A 12,988-nucleotide genomic window follows, 5' to 3' on the forward strand; every position below is an offset into this window, starting at 1 on the left:
TGCCCCCAGCTTTCTCTTCCGCTGCCCCTCTCAGCCTGCCCCACTCTCACCCCTTCTATTGCAGCCTGGCGGGCGCTCCGCCCCCGCCTGTCGCTCGCTGATTTCATTTTGGTACCACACAGTTGGCGCGCATTTCTTTCCTGTTGCTGCATCCTCTCTATATCACGCCTTGTAACTGACAATGGAAGGTGTGAGGGTTCATGTCTGATGCGCAACAGCGCCACGTCAGCTCCATGTGGAAAGCAGCGTGGGGCTGGCTGGAAGCCAAGGTTCGATGCACTGTGTGCCCACAGGCATTCGTGACACTCGTGACCCCCTCCTGCTCTGCTGGACGGCTCAGGCATGCTGTCCAAGGTTCCCCCCCCGCTGCTGGGCTCCCCTGCTGGCCGCGCCGTAGCCGCCGCTGCAGCCCTGCCCGCCGCCCAGCTGCTGAGACAACTGCGCGCGCGAGGGTTCGCGGCACAGGGCGACAAGGTGGGGGCCCGGTTGTGTGGTGCGGCCCTGGAGCGTCGCCGCCGCCGTGCTGCCTGGAGCGCCCGCCTGCCCGGCTCCTCGCCGCCTCCTGCCAGTCTCCGACAGCCGGGCAGCGGCATGCTTGTCCCGCCTCCTGTAGGGCACCGTGCACCCCCTCAGCGCCCCCTACGACTCCCAGAAGGAGGCCCAGAAGCCTCTGGAGGGGGAGGTGCAGCGGTCAAGGGGTGCTGCACTCCCTGTCGCCAGGATTCTGCTTGCTGATCCGCCCCGCGGCAGCAGCCAGGGCCATTGCCGCCGCTGCTGCTCCCTCCCGCTGGGTGTCTGCTTGCGGTGCGCACCCTCCTGACTTCCAGGCGCCCATGCCTCCGCTCGGCCGTCCTGCGCAGGACGGCCCCGGTTCAAGCACTTATGCCCGCTTCAAAGATGTGGCCAGCCAGAGCGGCAACCCGGTGAAGTGAGCGGACGGCCTGCTGCTGGGGAGGCCTCTCCAATCTGGGAGGCAATCTGGGAGGCTGGATGATCCGCGAGGCGGCCCTGATCCCATCCAGGCAGCAGTGCTGGCGCACCTTAGTGAGCCACGCCCCCCCCATGCGCCGCACGCCGTGCAGGGAGTGGATACAGGGCAGCAAGGAGCACGCCTCTGCCTACGGCCAGTCTGCGGAGCAGGTGAGCGGCAGGGCGGGGCAGGGCGGGGCACGGCAGGGCTGTGGCAGGGCAGGCACAGCTTGTTGCGACATACAGTCAGACCGTGACTGCCGACACAGCTGTACCGCCATACCACACGTACCTGCCGGTACCGCAGGTGTACGAAGCCGTCAAGCGCTCCACCCAGGACGCCACCACCGACGCCAAGGAGGCCGCCAGGAGCGCGATGCACAAGGCGGGCGCCGGCGGCGACATCATGGGCGGCATGGCGGCGGCCGCCTCGCAGGCCGCCGGCGCCGTGGGCTCCAAGCTATCGGAGGCCAGCCAGAAGTGAGGGCGGCTGGCGCTGCCGCGGCTGGCGCTGCCCGTGACACTGAGCTGCACAGCAAGATCGTCCACAGTGCCCTCAGCTGAACGCATGCTGGCAGGCTGGCAGGTGCCACGCAGCGCAGACCGCGACCTTCCGGTGCGCCGCACGACTCAGCACCCACGCCTGCCTTCCCTTCTCTGGGTTGTGCGCGCAGGGCGGCCGCTGCGGTGCAGGAGAGCGTGGGGGACGATCGCAGCCTGCCCAGCGCGCGCGCCGAGTTTGAGAAGAGCCGCAGCGAGGGGCAGAAGGCGGAGACCAACAAGGACAGGAAGAGCCAGGTGGGGCATGGGGCAGGGCCGAGGGCGGGACTACTCAGCAGCCGCAGAAGCCGACGATGAGCTCCTGAGCGGGTGCCTGCCTGCCATCAGCATCGCCACCTGCTGCATCCCATGACCCCTGCCTCGCCCCTGTGCACCCTGTCCTCCCACGCCCCTCACATTCCCGCTCCAGCTGACGGACGAGGCTGTGGGGGACAACCCCGCGGAGCAGCGGACCCGCGACGAGCACGAGATCCTCCCCAATGAGGTGAGCGGCCTGGCGTGGCCTGCGCCGGCTGCTGCCAGCTGCGGTTCATCCTCCCGGCTGCTGCAATTTTATCTTTTCCAATTTGGTCGAATTTGGAATCAACTGAATGGCCAGGCACCGCTGGTGGAAGCTTCCTGAACGCGGGCCCGCCAGCTGCTGAGTTTTTTGTGCCTCTGCTGCTGCTGCAGTTCTACACCAAGCACTGAGCGGCAGGAAAGGCTGGCGAGGGGATGGCACGGCTGAGGCGCTGCTGCAAGCCGGCGCGGCTGCCACGTCACTGTGCCCCCGTTCCGTTGATGTGTGGTGCTGCCTGCCAAGGAGCTTCAGGGGCTCTGTTGCCAGCAAATCAAGTCTGCTTGTGTGTTGCAACATGAAATGCTCCCCAGAGAAAGGGAGGGATGGCTTCACGGCAACCCAGGAATGGAGCATTGGTGCCATGCCGGGCTGTGTCCTGCGGATGCTACTGCTGCTGCTGCCCCCGCCGCCGCCGCCGCCTGTCCATCACGATTTCCAGCTGACCCAGCGGCATCACCCCCGCTGCTGCCGCCTGCCCCGCGGCTGCTGCTGCGTCGCCCAGATCTGACAACACCTGCTGGCCCTGCCCCCAGAACCCGCTGCGCTTCACCACCACAACCAGGTCGCCTTCGCAGGCCACCTGCAAGGCAAGGCGTGGCGGGAGGCGCGCAGGCACGGGCAGGGGAGCAGAGGGTCGGCACGGGGGAGGGCAGGGAGGCAGGTGGTGCCAGCCGCCGGGCGGTGGGGGGAGTGCCAGCCGTGCATGCCGCCACTCCTTACGTCCCACCCAGCAGCAGCAGCAGCAGCCGCAGCAGCGTGACGCTATCAGGCCCACCTCACCTGGCAGGCCAGCCGCAGCTGCTGGTTCCCTGGCGGCGCATGGGGCGGGAAGTTGAGGCGCAGCTGCTCCTGCGTGGTCCACTGCGGCGGCTCCACCTGCCCTCGCACCTCCACAGCGCACGTGCCGCACGTGCCCAGCCCCCGACAGTTGATGAGAGTTGCGCGGCCGTTGTGCGGCGTCACCCCCGCCTCCAGCAGCGCCGTCCTCAGGGTGGATCCACGCTGGGCCTGCAGCTGCCTGCCGCGAAACTCGACCTGCACCAGCGCTGCCTCGCCGCCGCTGGCACCGCCGCCGCCGCCGCTGGGCTCGGCGCCATGGCGCTCGTCGCCTGCTGCTCGAGTGCTGGGTGGCCGTCTGTGCAGCGTCGTGGAAGTCGACATTCGCGCCGAGCCCCCTTGGCTTGTCACAACTGACCAGGTGCAGCGCGCCAGCATGTTTGCTTGCCTCTGCTATGTTAGACGCGGATGAAGAACTCCAATTAGACCCTGTTCTCTGGCTTTCTGCACGAATTTGCGCCGCGCTGAGTCCCTGCTGTGCGCGCTGCGGGCGGCTCTGGCGCAAGGGGCGGCCGCCAAGTGTGAAGCCATGATCTGTGTGCACAAACCAATGGGACAACCATTCAAAACGCCATGCACCAAACACAAGTCAATGGGCGATGAACAAAATGGTCCTGGGGCGCGAGCCCTGGTTGGCGCCGACGCCAGTCCCTGCTGAGACGACTTTGCCACCCCCTTAGGCGGGGGCGGCAAAGATGTCGCTGACGTGCACCGGCATCTCCTCAATCGGCTTCTCCGAAAACTCCTCCACCTGCGCCAGCAGCAGCCGTGCAGGGTGTCAGGCGCGTGTGCGCCAGCAGGGCAGCGGGGCAAAGCGCCGGATCGCGGCGGCATCCCAGCTACAGCTCAGCTCAGCCACCCAGGCAGCCACCCAGCCGCTCCACCTGGCGGAACTCGTCCAGCTGCCCCGCACACGCAAAGGTGACGGCCAGGCGCTGGCCGCCCGCGCTGCTGCGGCTGCCCAGCACGTGGCTGATGCGGCGCAGGTACACATCCTGGCAGGAGGAGCGGTACAGCGGCAGGACCGGGTCTGCTTGATGCTTGGGGAAGCGGGGTTGGAGGGGCGGGCAGCCACAGGCGGGCAGGCACGTGGCAAGCACAGATTTCGGCGGCGGCAGCAGGAGGTGCAGAGGCATGGGCCACCAGCGAGTGTGAGGGTGCTGCGAGGGGAGTGGCTGCCAGCCACCTACCAACCGAAACACCAGCCCACCTTTCGGGTGGGAAGGTCATAAGAGATGAGCAGGGTGGGGCTCAGCGGCAGCAGTTCCTTTGGCAGCACCCGCAGGCAGGCATCCGTGGCGGCCAGCACCTGCTAGGGCAACAAAGCGACGCATGCCGACTGGATTCCTTACGTGCCCCAGGTGCCATGCACGCCACAGGCTAAGCTTGCCCCGGTTCCATTGAACCCACCGCGACAAAGGGTTTGGCGGCGGCCACCCTCCGCGCAGCCTCCCGCGGCGAAAGCTCCCCCTCCTCGCCGTCCGCCAGTGGCCGCCGCCGACGCCCCTGCTGCTCGCCGCCGTCGCCGCCGCCCGCTGCCTGCTGCTGCTGGTGCGGCTGTGGTAGCGGTGCCTGCCCGTCCGCCGGCTGCTGCGCATGCTGCTGCTGCTGGTGCCGCGGGTGCGGCTGGCAGGCTGCACGGTAGTGCCTCACTGTCGCCTCCACCTCTCGCTCGCTCAGCTCTGCATGCTGCAGGCAGCCAGTTGGCTGGCAGTACACAGTCGGCAACCGAGCCCTGTGCCGTCGCTCCAACCATCACACAGCGATACACCGGCCCACAGCACAGCGGCGGCGGGGTGGGCGGTGGAGGCTCACCAGGACCCACACACGGCAGTGTGGCACGCTCGCCACCGCCGCCACCACTGCATCTAAGCTGTCCCTTGAGCTGCACGGGCACAGGGCGCATGAGCGTATGGTGGTGCCAGGGCCAGCGACGAAGCGATCCATGCAGGCGAGCTGGGCGTGCTGTAAAGCCACTCACCCGCAGCAGGCGACGAGCGCGAGCGGCGCGGCGGCCTCGAAGGCTCGCAGCAAGTCCAGCAGGGTGGCCTGCAGGTCAGGGCAGGGGCAGGCGCCAGGCGGGGGTCGGCAGGTTGCGTCGAGGTGGCGGCGGCGGCAGGCGGGCAGGTGTGCCCAGCCCGCTCCCACCGATGCGGCCGCCCCTCCAACGCACCAGCTTGTTCTCCGCCGAGCTCACGGCCACATAGAACTGGCGCAGGGCGTGGCCCTTGCTATTATCCATTCCTGTGAGTGTGATCGCCAAGTGATCTGCCGAAGTGCGTGGGCCTTAGATCACCCCAATCAGCGATCAATGCCAGGGCGACGAGTGCAGAGGCTTTGGGATTCCCGTTCTGCCAGCCTGGCCCCCTTCTTTCGTGCCCTTCTTTCCGGCGCGCCTCATCCTCTGGCTCTCCCGCCTCATACAGCGTGTATCCAGTCCAGTCTCGCCACCCCGGCAACCCCAGCTCTCCCCCTGTCTACCACCCCACTCAGCGCGGCACTTCCCCCGTCTATGAACACCAATTTGAAGAGTGCACTCACCGTTGCAGAACTTTGTGGACTGGTGGCGGCGTTCGCCTATCCTGTAGTCATTTTGAGTGTTGCTGCCGCCGCTGCCGCCACCGCTACCGCCGCCGCCTGTACAACACCAGACACACCACGCCTCCACCCCACCCGCCAGGCTAAGAGCCAGCCACCCCCTGGCCCCTGCGCCAGCATCCCACCCGCCCCCGCCCTCCTTTCTTCCTTGCTGCAGCTCCCCCTGCAGGACAGGTCAACTCGTGAGGCGCCCGCCGGCGGGTTCAGCAAGCCATCCATGTGGGGCAGCGTGGATGCTGCCGCCAAGGCCAAGAACCAGCAGCAGTGACAGCTGAGAAGGCAGGACCAACAGCAAGCACCTGCATACGAGCAGCAGCCTGCAAATAGGCAGCAGCTGCCTGTGCCGCGGCAGTAGAATTTAGCAAGTACAGGCCGCCCCCCAAGGAGCAGCACCCACCTTCCTAGGCATGCTGGCTGTGCTCGGCCGATCGGCCCGTCGGCGCGCCGCAGACCAGCTGGCAGGCGCCGCCTTGGCGGAGCTCGGCTGGAGCGGTGGCGCGGCGAGGCAGGCGGTGCGGGCCTGGCAGCTGCAGCCCAGCCGCTTTGTCGTGGCGGGCGCGCCAGGGGACGACCTGGCTGGTGTGCTGGCCAAGGCCCGGCGCCTGGCAGGGCCAGTGGGAGTGTTGGCGGGTGAGCAACGGGTCACTGTTGCTGCGGTGCAGCCATCGAGGCATGCCTGGCTGGTGTGGCGCACTGCGCACCTCAGCTGCTGCCGCCGCTTGCCCAGCTGGGCCTGCTGCCTGCCTGCACGCTGCACGGCACCGTACTTCAAGGTATGCTGGCCCTCTTGCAGGCGTGTTTGGATCGATATGCGGGGTGGGGGGAGGCGTGATCATCGTGCCCCTCATTGTGTCCGCCTGCAAGACCATCCCGCAGCGGTGGGCCCCTGCTGCTTCCAACATGCGTGCCGCCTCTCCCACGCCGCTCTCTGAGCCAGCTGTGCGTCGCGACGCCGGCCATGCCCCCGCCCGGTACCCTTCCCATCAATCCTTGCGCCCGCCCTTGCGCCGTTGGTGCAGTGTGGTGTCTGGCACTTCGCTGGCCGCAGTGCTGAGCACCGCGCTGGTGTCTGCCCACACCTACAGCAGCAGCGGGTGCGTGGACCTGGCCGCCGCGGCCCTGGTCAGCCCCGCCGCCATGCTGACGGCGCCGCTGGGGGCCCGCCTCACCGCCCGCCTCAACTGCACCGCGCTGCGCCGCATCCTGGGTTTCTTCCTGCTGGCGGCCGCCCCCATGGTGCCCCTCAAGGCGAGCCGGGCTGCCGGGGACGGTGCCCCTGCTGCCCCTCGTCTGCTTGTGATGCTTGGGTTGCACGACTGGCGCCAGTGAGCCGCACAGTCGGCCCCGCCTGGCTGTGGCACTCCTGATGGCCCCTGTGTTGAGGCACTGGCCAGGCGTCCCCGGATCTGCCTGCAGGCCTACCTGCTAACTTTCCACCCGGACCTGGAAGAATCGTGTGAGGCAGCAGAAGCCTCCAGCGGCGGCGGCGGCGGCGGCGGCGGCGACGGCGGCACTCCCGCAGCCCCCTCAGCAGCCGCCTCTGCAGCCGAGCCGGCCGGCACATTTGCGGGCCTGACCTTCCCTCCCCCCGCCACGGCTGCGCTGCTGACGGCGACGGGGGCGGTGGCGGGGCTGGCTTCGGGGCTGCTGGGCGTGGGAGGCGGCGTGATTGTCACGCCGCTCCTGGCCCTGCTCACGCCCTTCTCCCAGGCAACAGTGCTGGGCACCTCGCTGCTGTCCATGATCCCTCCCGCCAGCGCCGCGCTGGTGCAGCACAGCAGGTGCGACCTGGGTGAGGGGGTGTGGTTCCAGGCGGGGACGCGAGGCAGGCAAGCTGCGTGCTTGCATTGCTGCAAGCACTGCTCCCCCCAGCAGCGGTCGCAACAAACACTCCTCTCGCCCGTGCTGCATTGAAGGCTGGGAAACGTGGACTGGCGCATGGCGGCGGCTCTGGCGACAGGCACAGCGCTGGGCAGCGTGGGCGGCAGTAACCTGGCGGTACAGGCGCCGCCTGGCTACCTGGAAGCTGCCTTCTGCCTGGGCATGCTGTTCCTGGGGCGCAAGACGCTGCAGACAGCCAAGTAGCTGCCGCAGCAGGCAGGCAAGCAGGCAGGCAGGCGGCTGGCCAGCCGTGTGGCTGCCAAGTTTTGCTGCAATTATTGTGTTTGCATCGACTGCAACTATCTGTCGGTTCTGGTGGCTTACTGCTCATGACCCACGTAACTTGCACGCTGCATGAATGCAACTCATTGAATCGAACTCATCAAGGCATTTTTTCTTCCTGTAATGTCGCTGCAATGCCAACCACATCTCTACACTCTGCTCAGGTCACGACTCGTCTCCTGACAGTGATGCTTACTCGGTCATGCCACCGCTGCCGCTGCGGCCGCCGCCCAGCCCGCACATGCTCAGCCACCAGCGCCTGCGGCGGCTCTTGCCACCTCGCCCCGGCCGCTGCCTGCCCTGCTGCTCATCCGCAGGCTCCAGCCGCTCTGCCTGCACAGGCTGTGGCCGAACCTCTGCAAGCAGTGGGCCGGGGGGTGGTGTTGGGGCAGACGACAGGCGCCACAAGGTGCCGGCACCATGCATCATCCGTGAGCCTCTGAACCACGCCGGCGCTTCGCCAGCTGGCCGAAGCAGGCTCACTCGGAAGGAAGCTCTTGACCAGCTGGGGAGGCAGGCTGCGGTCGCGACGCAGCGGCTGCATGCCGCGCTGGTGGTAGAAAGCGCGCCAGGGGGCGCAGGTGGCCCACTCCGCCTGCGCCGGCACAATTGATTGCTTTCATTTGCTTTCATGAGCACAGCGCAACATCACCGCAGGCAGTGCAGGGCGCAAGCTACCCATTTGCGGGCCAAGTGCGGCTGGCGGGCAGCGGGCGGCGGGTGCCCGCTCACCTCCCCCTCCTCCTCCGACTCATCCGACGACTGCTCGGCAGAACCGCGGTAGCCAGCCGAGCCCGTCTCAGCCCTGGCAGAGCCAGCGGCAGAGCCAGCGGCAGAGCCAGCGGCACTGCTGCCTCTCGCCGCCTCCTCCTCTGCCAGCGCCCTGCCATCCGGGCCCAGCCGCTCCGCCCACACCCGCCGCCGGGCGGCAGGCAGCGCGGCCTCCGCGGTGGGAGCGGCTGCTGCTCCTCCGATTGCTTCAGCAGGCAGCTCCGGGATCCCAGAGCGGGCCAGGGAGGGCGAGGGGGTGAGGTATACGGTGGCGGCAGTGGTCTGGCGGGAGGGCCGCTCCAAAGCATCCCAATACTCGCTCTCCTGCTGCTCTGGCTGCTGCCCTGGCTCTGTGGCCCCAGCACTGCCGCCGCCTGGCTCCTCCCCGCCCACCACAGCCAGCGCGGCGCCCTCGGCGGCGGCAGCGGCAAACGCGGAGGGGAGCGGGGCGGGGATGAAGGCGGCAGCTAGGGCTGCTGCATCGGGCCTGTGCTGCGTCGCGCCGAGCTGCAGGCCTGCCTCTGCCCTCAGCTCCACGCTGGCCGCGGCGCGGCAAGGGTGCTTGGCAGACCGGCGCTGCTTCCGCCCGTGCTGCAGGCAGGGAATTGCAGGGGCAGGTGGCACAGTGCAGCGCAGTGCTCGGGGAGCCCACCAGTCACTGTCACGCCGCCGCCCGGCGGCTTGCCTGCTGGATGGCAGCCACATGCTCCTCCATCCAGGCCACACCCTCCACCTTGGGCCGCCCAGCCAGCAGCCGCTCCCGGCCGTGCGGCGTCTGCAGCAGCTCCTCTCTGACTTGCACCCACCTGCGGCAGCCAGCCAGCAGCATCACTGCTCTGTCAGCGCTGGCAGGTGGAGATTGGGGTCAGCGGCAGTCGTGCCACCGCCAGACACCATCTGCTCGGAGGCAGCGCCGCTGCACCTACTTCTCAATCAGCGCAGGCATCTCGTTGAAGCTCTGCTGCAGGCTCTTCCTTGCCAGCTTCTTGGCCACGCCGCCCAGCCCAAACATGCCCTTAAACCTATGGCAGGTGAGGAAGGGGCGGGCGGCAGAGGGCATGTCACAGGCATGGAGGGCAGGCAGGGTGGCAGCAGGGTGGCGCCACAGTCAGGCACTGGTCACGGCTGCCCCTGCTCTGTCCCGGAGCGAGCGCCGGAACATTCCTGATGCCCATGCCGCCCCAGCTCACTCACTCTATGGTCTGCTCCAGAACGTGGCGGCAGCGCTCGGGGCCCAGCGGCTCGATCAGCGTCCGCGACTCAAAGTGGCCCTGCGGTGTCGGGTGGAAAGCAGGGACCAGCAAGCTCCTCCAGCCAGAGGCTTGGCAGCGGGGGCTAGCGGCACGTGGGGCACCGCAGCACGGCGGTGCGCTGCGCAGTCACACAATACGATACAGCAGCGACTGCACAGCTCAGCCCGGCAGAACACAGACCAACCCAGCGTTGCAGCACACGGGAGCGCACCACGCCACCCGGCACAGCTCTCACCTTCTCCCCCAGGAAGGGCGCCTCGCTGCGGATGGCTAGCTCATATGGCGGCTGCGCCAGCCTGGCGGGGTCGTACGACACCACATCAAAGTACTCCAGCTTCTCGGGGATGCTCCTGGCCAGGGAGCCGGGGATCTGCGGGGTCAAGCGTGTGGGAAAAGGCAGCAGCAGCAGCAGGGGAGCGGAGGGAGGTGGGGCGCTGGGCATGAGCGGTGCAGCGGTGACGCCCGCGGCGACTTGTCGCTGTCTGCCACCAGGTGCAAGCGGGTGGCCATCCCAGCTGATGCCGGCACACACCAGCTTCTATGCGCTACGCGTGTGGAGCCCCGCTGGCCGTCTGCTGCGCCAGGTGCTGCCCTCAGCCCTCTCATAGTGCCCTGCTCTCACCCATGCGGAGACGTCAGGCTTGCTGTTGATTTTGATCCGCGTCTGGGAACCTTCCCTCCAGCAGTCTATTATCTCATACTCCAGCAGGCGCATCTCCTGTGGGAGTGAATAGGCAGGATGCAGGGCTTCCGGTGCACAGAGAATTGCCCCGCTGTCGAGCGGTAGACGCTCGGCGGCGGCGCGCGCCGACCGCCGCCGCCAACCACCTCGTTGTCAGCACAGGTTGGATGGGCAGGCGCCCAGCAGGCCCTGCCACACGGCGGCTGCCTGGGTCTCACCTCAGCAATGAACGTGCGGAACGCGGCCCCATCACGCTCTAGCAGATAGGTTTCTGCGGGCAGAGGGAGGTCGGCCTGCACTGTGATCTTCATGCTGGAGCAGCTCTTGGAGAGGGGGAGGGGCAAAGAGCGCCGCCGCAGCAGCTGGAGCTCCCCCTGCGCCACTAGTCAGCAGCTGCAACCTGGATGCAGCTGTCCCAGGGTTGTGCTAGGAGCGCTGCCAGCTTTACTTACTTTGGGTTCCCAAAGTGCAGGATCACCCAGGGATGGCAAGATTACAAGGAGAGAGTGCAGAAAGGCAGGTCACGGGTTGGAGTAAGGGGGAGATCAGCAGGCACCGGCCGCCGCCGCGACAGGCTGAGACACGCTTGTTGCTGCCTGGACTGCCCAGCCCTGGCGCCGGTCAGCTACCTCACGCACGAATTAGTGAGGCATTGCACACGTACACAGACAAGTGCGGTCGGCGAAGGCTGTTTTGAGGGACGGTGGCGACCGCTGCAGGTGGCATGTGCGGCGCCGACGCCCCAGCAGTCACTAGCTGATCTCGTCGTAGCAGCCCACGATGCAGCCGTATTCTGAGCAGCAGGAGGCTATCGCGGGGTCTGTTGTCGTTGTCTCACACAGGTAGTTGAGGTTTGCGTAGCAGTTGCTGGCGCCATCCAGCATTGTGCAAGTGCCCGAGGGGCAGCCGTTTTGTTCACGGCATGGCTCGCAGTAACTGCAAGGGATGCGGCCCGATTGCGGTGGAGAGGGTGGGGCTTCAGCGGCCAGCAGGGGAGAGGGCCCGGTGGATCCAGCTGCCCCATCCTCCCGCTGATTCGGCACCGCAAGCAGCACACACGCAAGCAGCACCGCCGCCATGCACCAGCAACCCTGGGCCCTGGCGCGGCGACTCACGCGCACGAGGAGTCGTAGCACAGCGCCATGCTTGGCAGCGAGCCACACACAGGGCCCCAGGCCACCTGGCAAAGGTTGTTGGGGGTGTTGCTGCCTTGATAGCAGTTGGGGACATACTGCGGCAGGCACCCGGGGGGGGGGGGAGGAGGCGTGATGTGGCGGCAGTCGAGGGCTGGTTGGCATGCCGCCATGGGCGGACGGCGTGCAGGCAAAATGTTGTTCGTGCATGGGGAGGGGTGAGGCACTCACGTTGCTGCAGTCGTCGATGAAAAGCGACACGCCTTGGAACCGCTGCAGGAGCACTCGACCAACACGCCAGCTGGTGAGCCACGCCCAGGCGTGAGCAGGGGCGCGGCACAGCAAATGCACTCGCCCAGCGGCAGCCCAGCCTGCCCGGGTACGACACCGCGGCGCCCATCAGCCAGCCACTCACCCCGTCGTCTGGCACGTCGCCGGGCGCCAGCACCGTCAGGTTCTCCAGCCCCGCCACCTTGTGCAGCAGCCTGCAGCGGCAGCGGCAGCGGCAGGCCCCGCACGGTCTCTTCCTGGCCTGTGCATCTTTGGCTGCTGCGAGCAGTGGTGTGATGAGTGGGCATGTCGCACACGCCCAGCGGCCGCCCCTCCTCGCCCCCACCTGAACCGAGAGAAGTCGCCCAGCAGCGTCACGTCCTTGAAGGTCACGTTGCCAGAGGCTTCATCCAGCTCTGGGGTGGCCAGGGTGAGGATGCCCACCACGCGCCCGTCATCCCTGCCAGCCGGCGGCAGCGCACAAGGCGGTGGGTGCAGCAGCGCGGCGGCCAGCGCACAAGCGAGACCATGGCACATTGGGCGGGGCTCCCGCACAGCAGCGCAGCTCACGTCTCGGCGGTCAGCGCGGCGTTGGGCGGGTTGCTCTTTTTCATGGGGAAGCTGGACAGGAACTTGGCCAGAGGCACCGTGCTCGTCTCGCGGCTGAGAAAGGGAGGATGCAAAGAGGTGGGTGGGTGTGGGGGGCAGGAAGCGTTCAACGCCAATTTGGCCGGCAGGCAGGAGGGCACGCAGCCATGCCCGCCGGGCTTCCCTGCCTGCTGCACTGCCTCCATGCAAGGCAGCACCCTGCCGCCATGGAAGCTTAAGCTGCCAGCTGGCAGACGGGCCGCCGCAGGCGGCACTCACTCCGGGCGGTCGCGGAAGACAAGACCAGCGGCGAGGTGCCATCCAGGGTGAGCGTGAAGTCGTTGTCGCCCCCGCCCTCCTTGGGTGCCAGCTCCGCCCCGGTGGCCAGCTGAACAAACATGGTGTAGGGATCAGAGTCGGGGTCGTACTCGCCGGGCGGCAGCGCGGTGCTGCCGCCGTCGGCCAGGCGCCGGTGCCTGGTGGCCGCTGCGCCCTGGGCGCTGAGCAGCAGCGCCGCCGCCATGAGGGTCAGCATCGCGGCTGGAGTGCACTGCGTCATTCTGGCTGCTGCGGACACAGGGCGGGCAGGGGTTGGGCGGCAGTG

At 67.8% G+C, this 12,988-nt stretch overlaps 5 protein-coding genes across 5 annotated transcripts; 2 read left to right on the top strand and 3 right to left on the bottom strand.

The window, feature by feature from the left end:
- Positions 1-342: 342 nt before the first annotated feature.
- On the top strand, positions 343-2,220 carry CHLNCDRAFT_137391 (hypothetical protein; the record flags this gene model as incomplete). The annotated part of the gene is made up of 8 exons (XM_005845020.1): positions 343-474; positions 614-682; positions 861-928; positions 1,083-1,140; positions 1,277-1,449; positions 1,644-1,767; positions 1,940-2,014; positions 2,203-2,220. 8 exons carry the CDS (start codon positions 343-345, stop codon positions 2,218-2,220), a joined length of 717 nt encoding a protein of 238 aa, XP_005845082.1.
- A 377-nt stretch (positions 2,221-2,597) lies between these two features.
- CHLNCDRAFT_15141 (hypothetical protein) lies at positions 2,598-3,115 on the bottom strand (the record flags this gene model as incomplete). Its single annotated transcript, XM_005845122.1, has 2 exons — positions 2,598-2,669; positions 2,870-3,115. Coding segments are annotated over 2 exons (318 nt in total), but the record flags the coding sequence as incomplete, so codon positions are not given.
- A 487-nt stretch (positions 3,116-3,602) lies between these two features.
- CHLNCDRAFT_137393 (hypothetical protein) lies at positions 3,603-5,168 on the bottom strand (the record flags this gene model as incomplete). Its single annotated transcript, XM_005845123.1, has 7 exons — positions 3,603-3,677; positions 3,811-3,921; positions 4,137-4,235; positions 4,337-4,615; positions 4,742-4,811; positions 4,908-4,975; positions 5,100-5,168. The coding sequence occupies 7 exons, from the start codon at positions 5,166-5,168 to the stop codon at positions 3,603-3,605; spliced, it is 771 nt and encodes a 256-aa protein (XP_005845185.1).
- Positions 5,169-5,931: 763 nt separating this feature from the next.
- Positions 5,932-7,609, top strand: CHLNCDRAFT_137394 (hypothetical protein; the record flags this gene model as incomplete). Its single annotated transcript, XM_005845021.1, has 5 exons — positions 5,932-6,154; positions 6,318-6,402; positions 6,544-6,760; positions 6,941-7,305; positions 7,441-7,609. 5 exons carry the CDS (start codon positions 5,932-5,934, stop codon positions 7,607-7,609), a joined length of 1,059 nt encoding a protein of 352 aa, XP_005845083.1.
- A 270-nt stretch (positions 7,610-7,879) lies between these two features.
- CHLNCDRAFT_137395 (hypothetical protein) lies at positions 7,880-10,704 on the bottom strand (the record flags this gene model as incomplete). The annotated part of the gene is made up of 9 exons (XM_005845124.1): positions 7,880-8,043; positions 8,171-8,282; positions 8,420-9,049; positions 9,162-9,264; positions 9,385-9,480; positions 9,653-9,729; positions 9,947-10,081; positions 10,334-10,429; positions 10,612-10,704. 9 exons carry the CDS (start codon positions 10,702-10,704, stop codon positions 7,880-7,882), a joined length of 1,506 nt encoding a protein of 501 aa, XP_005845186.1.
- Between the last annotated feature and the right edge of the window lie 2,284 nt (positions 10,705-12,988).

Source organism: Chlorella variabilis, assembly GCF_000147415.1.
Source record: "Chlorella variabilis unplaced genomic scaffold CHLNCscaffold_19, whole genome shotgun sequence".
NCBI lineage: Eukaryota > Viridiplantae > Chlorophyta > Trebouxiophyceae > Chlorellales > Chlorellaceae > Chlorella > Chlorella variabilis.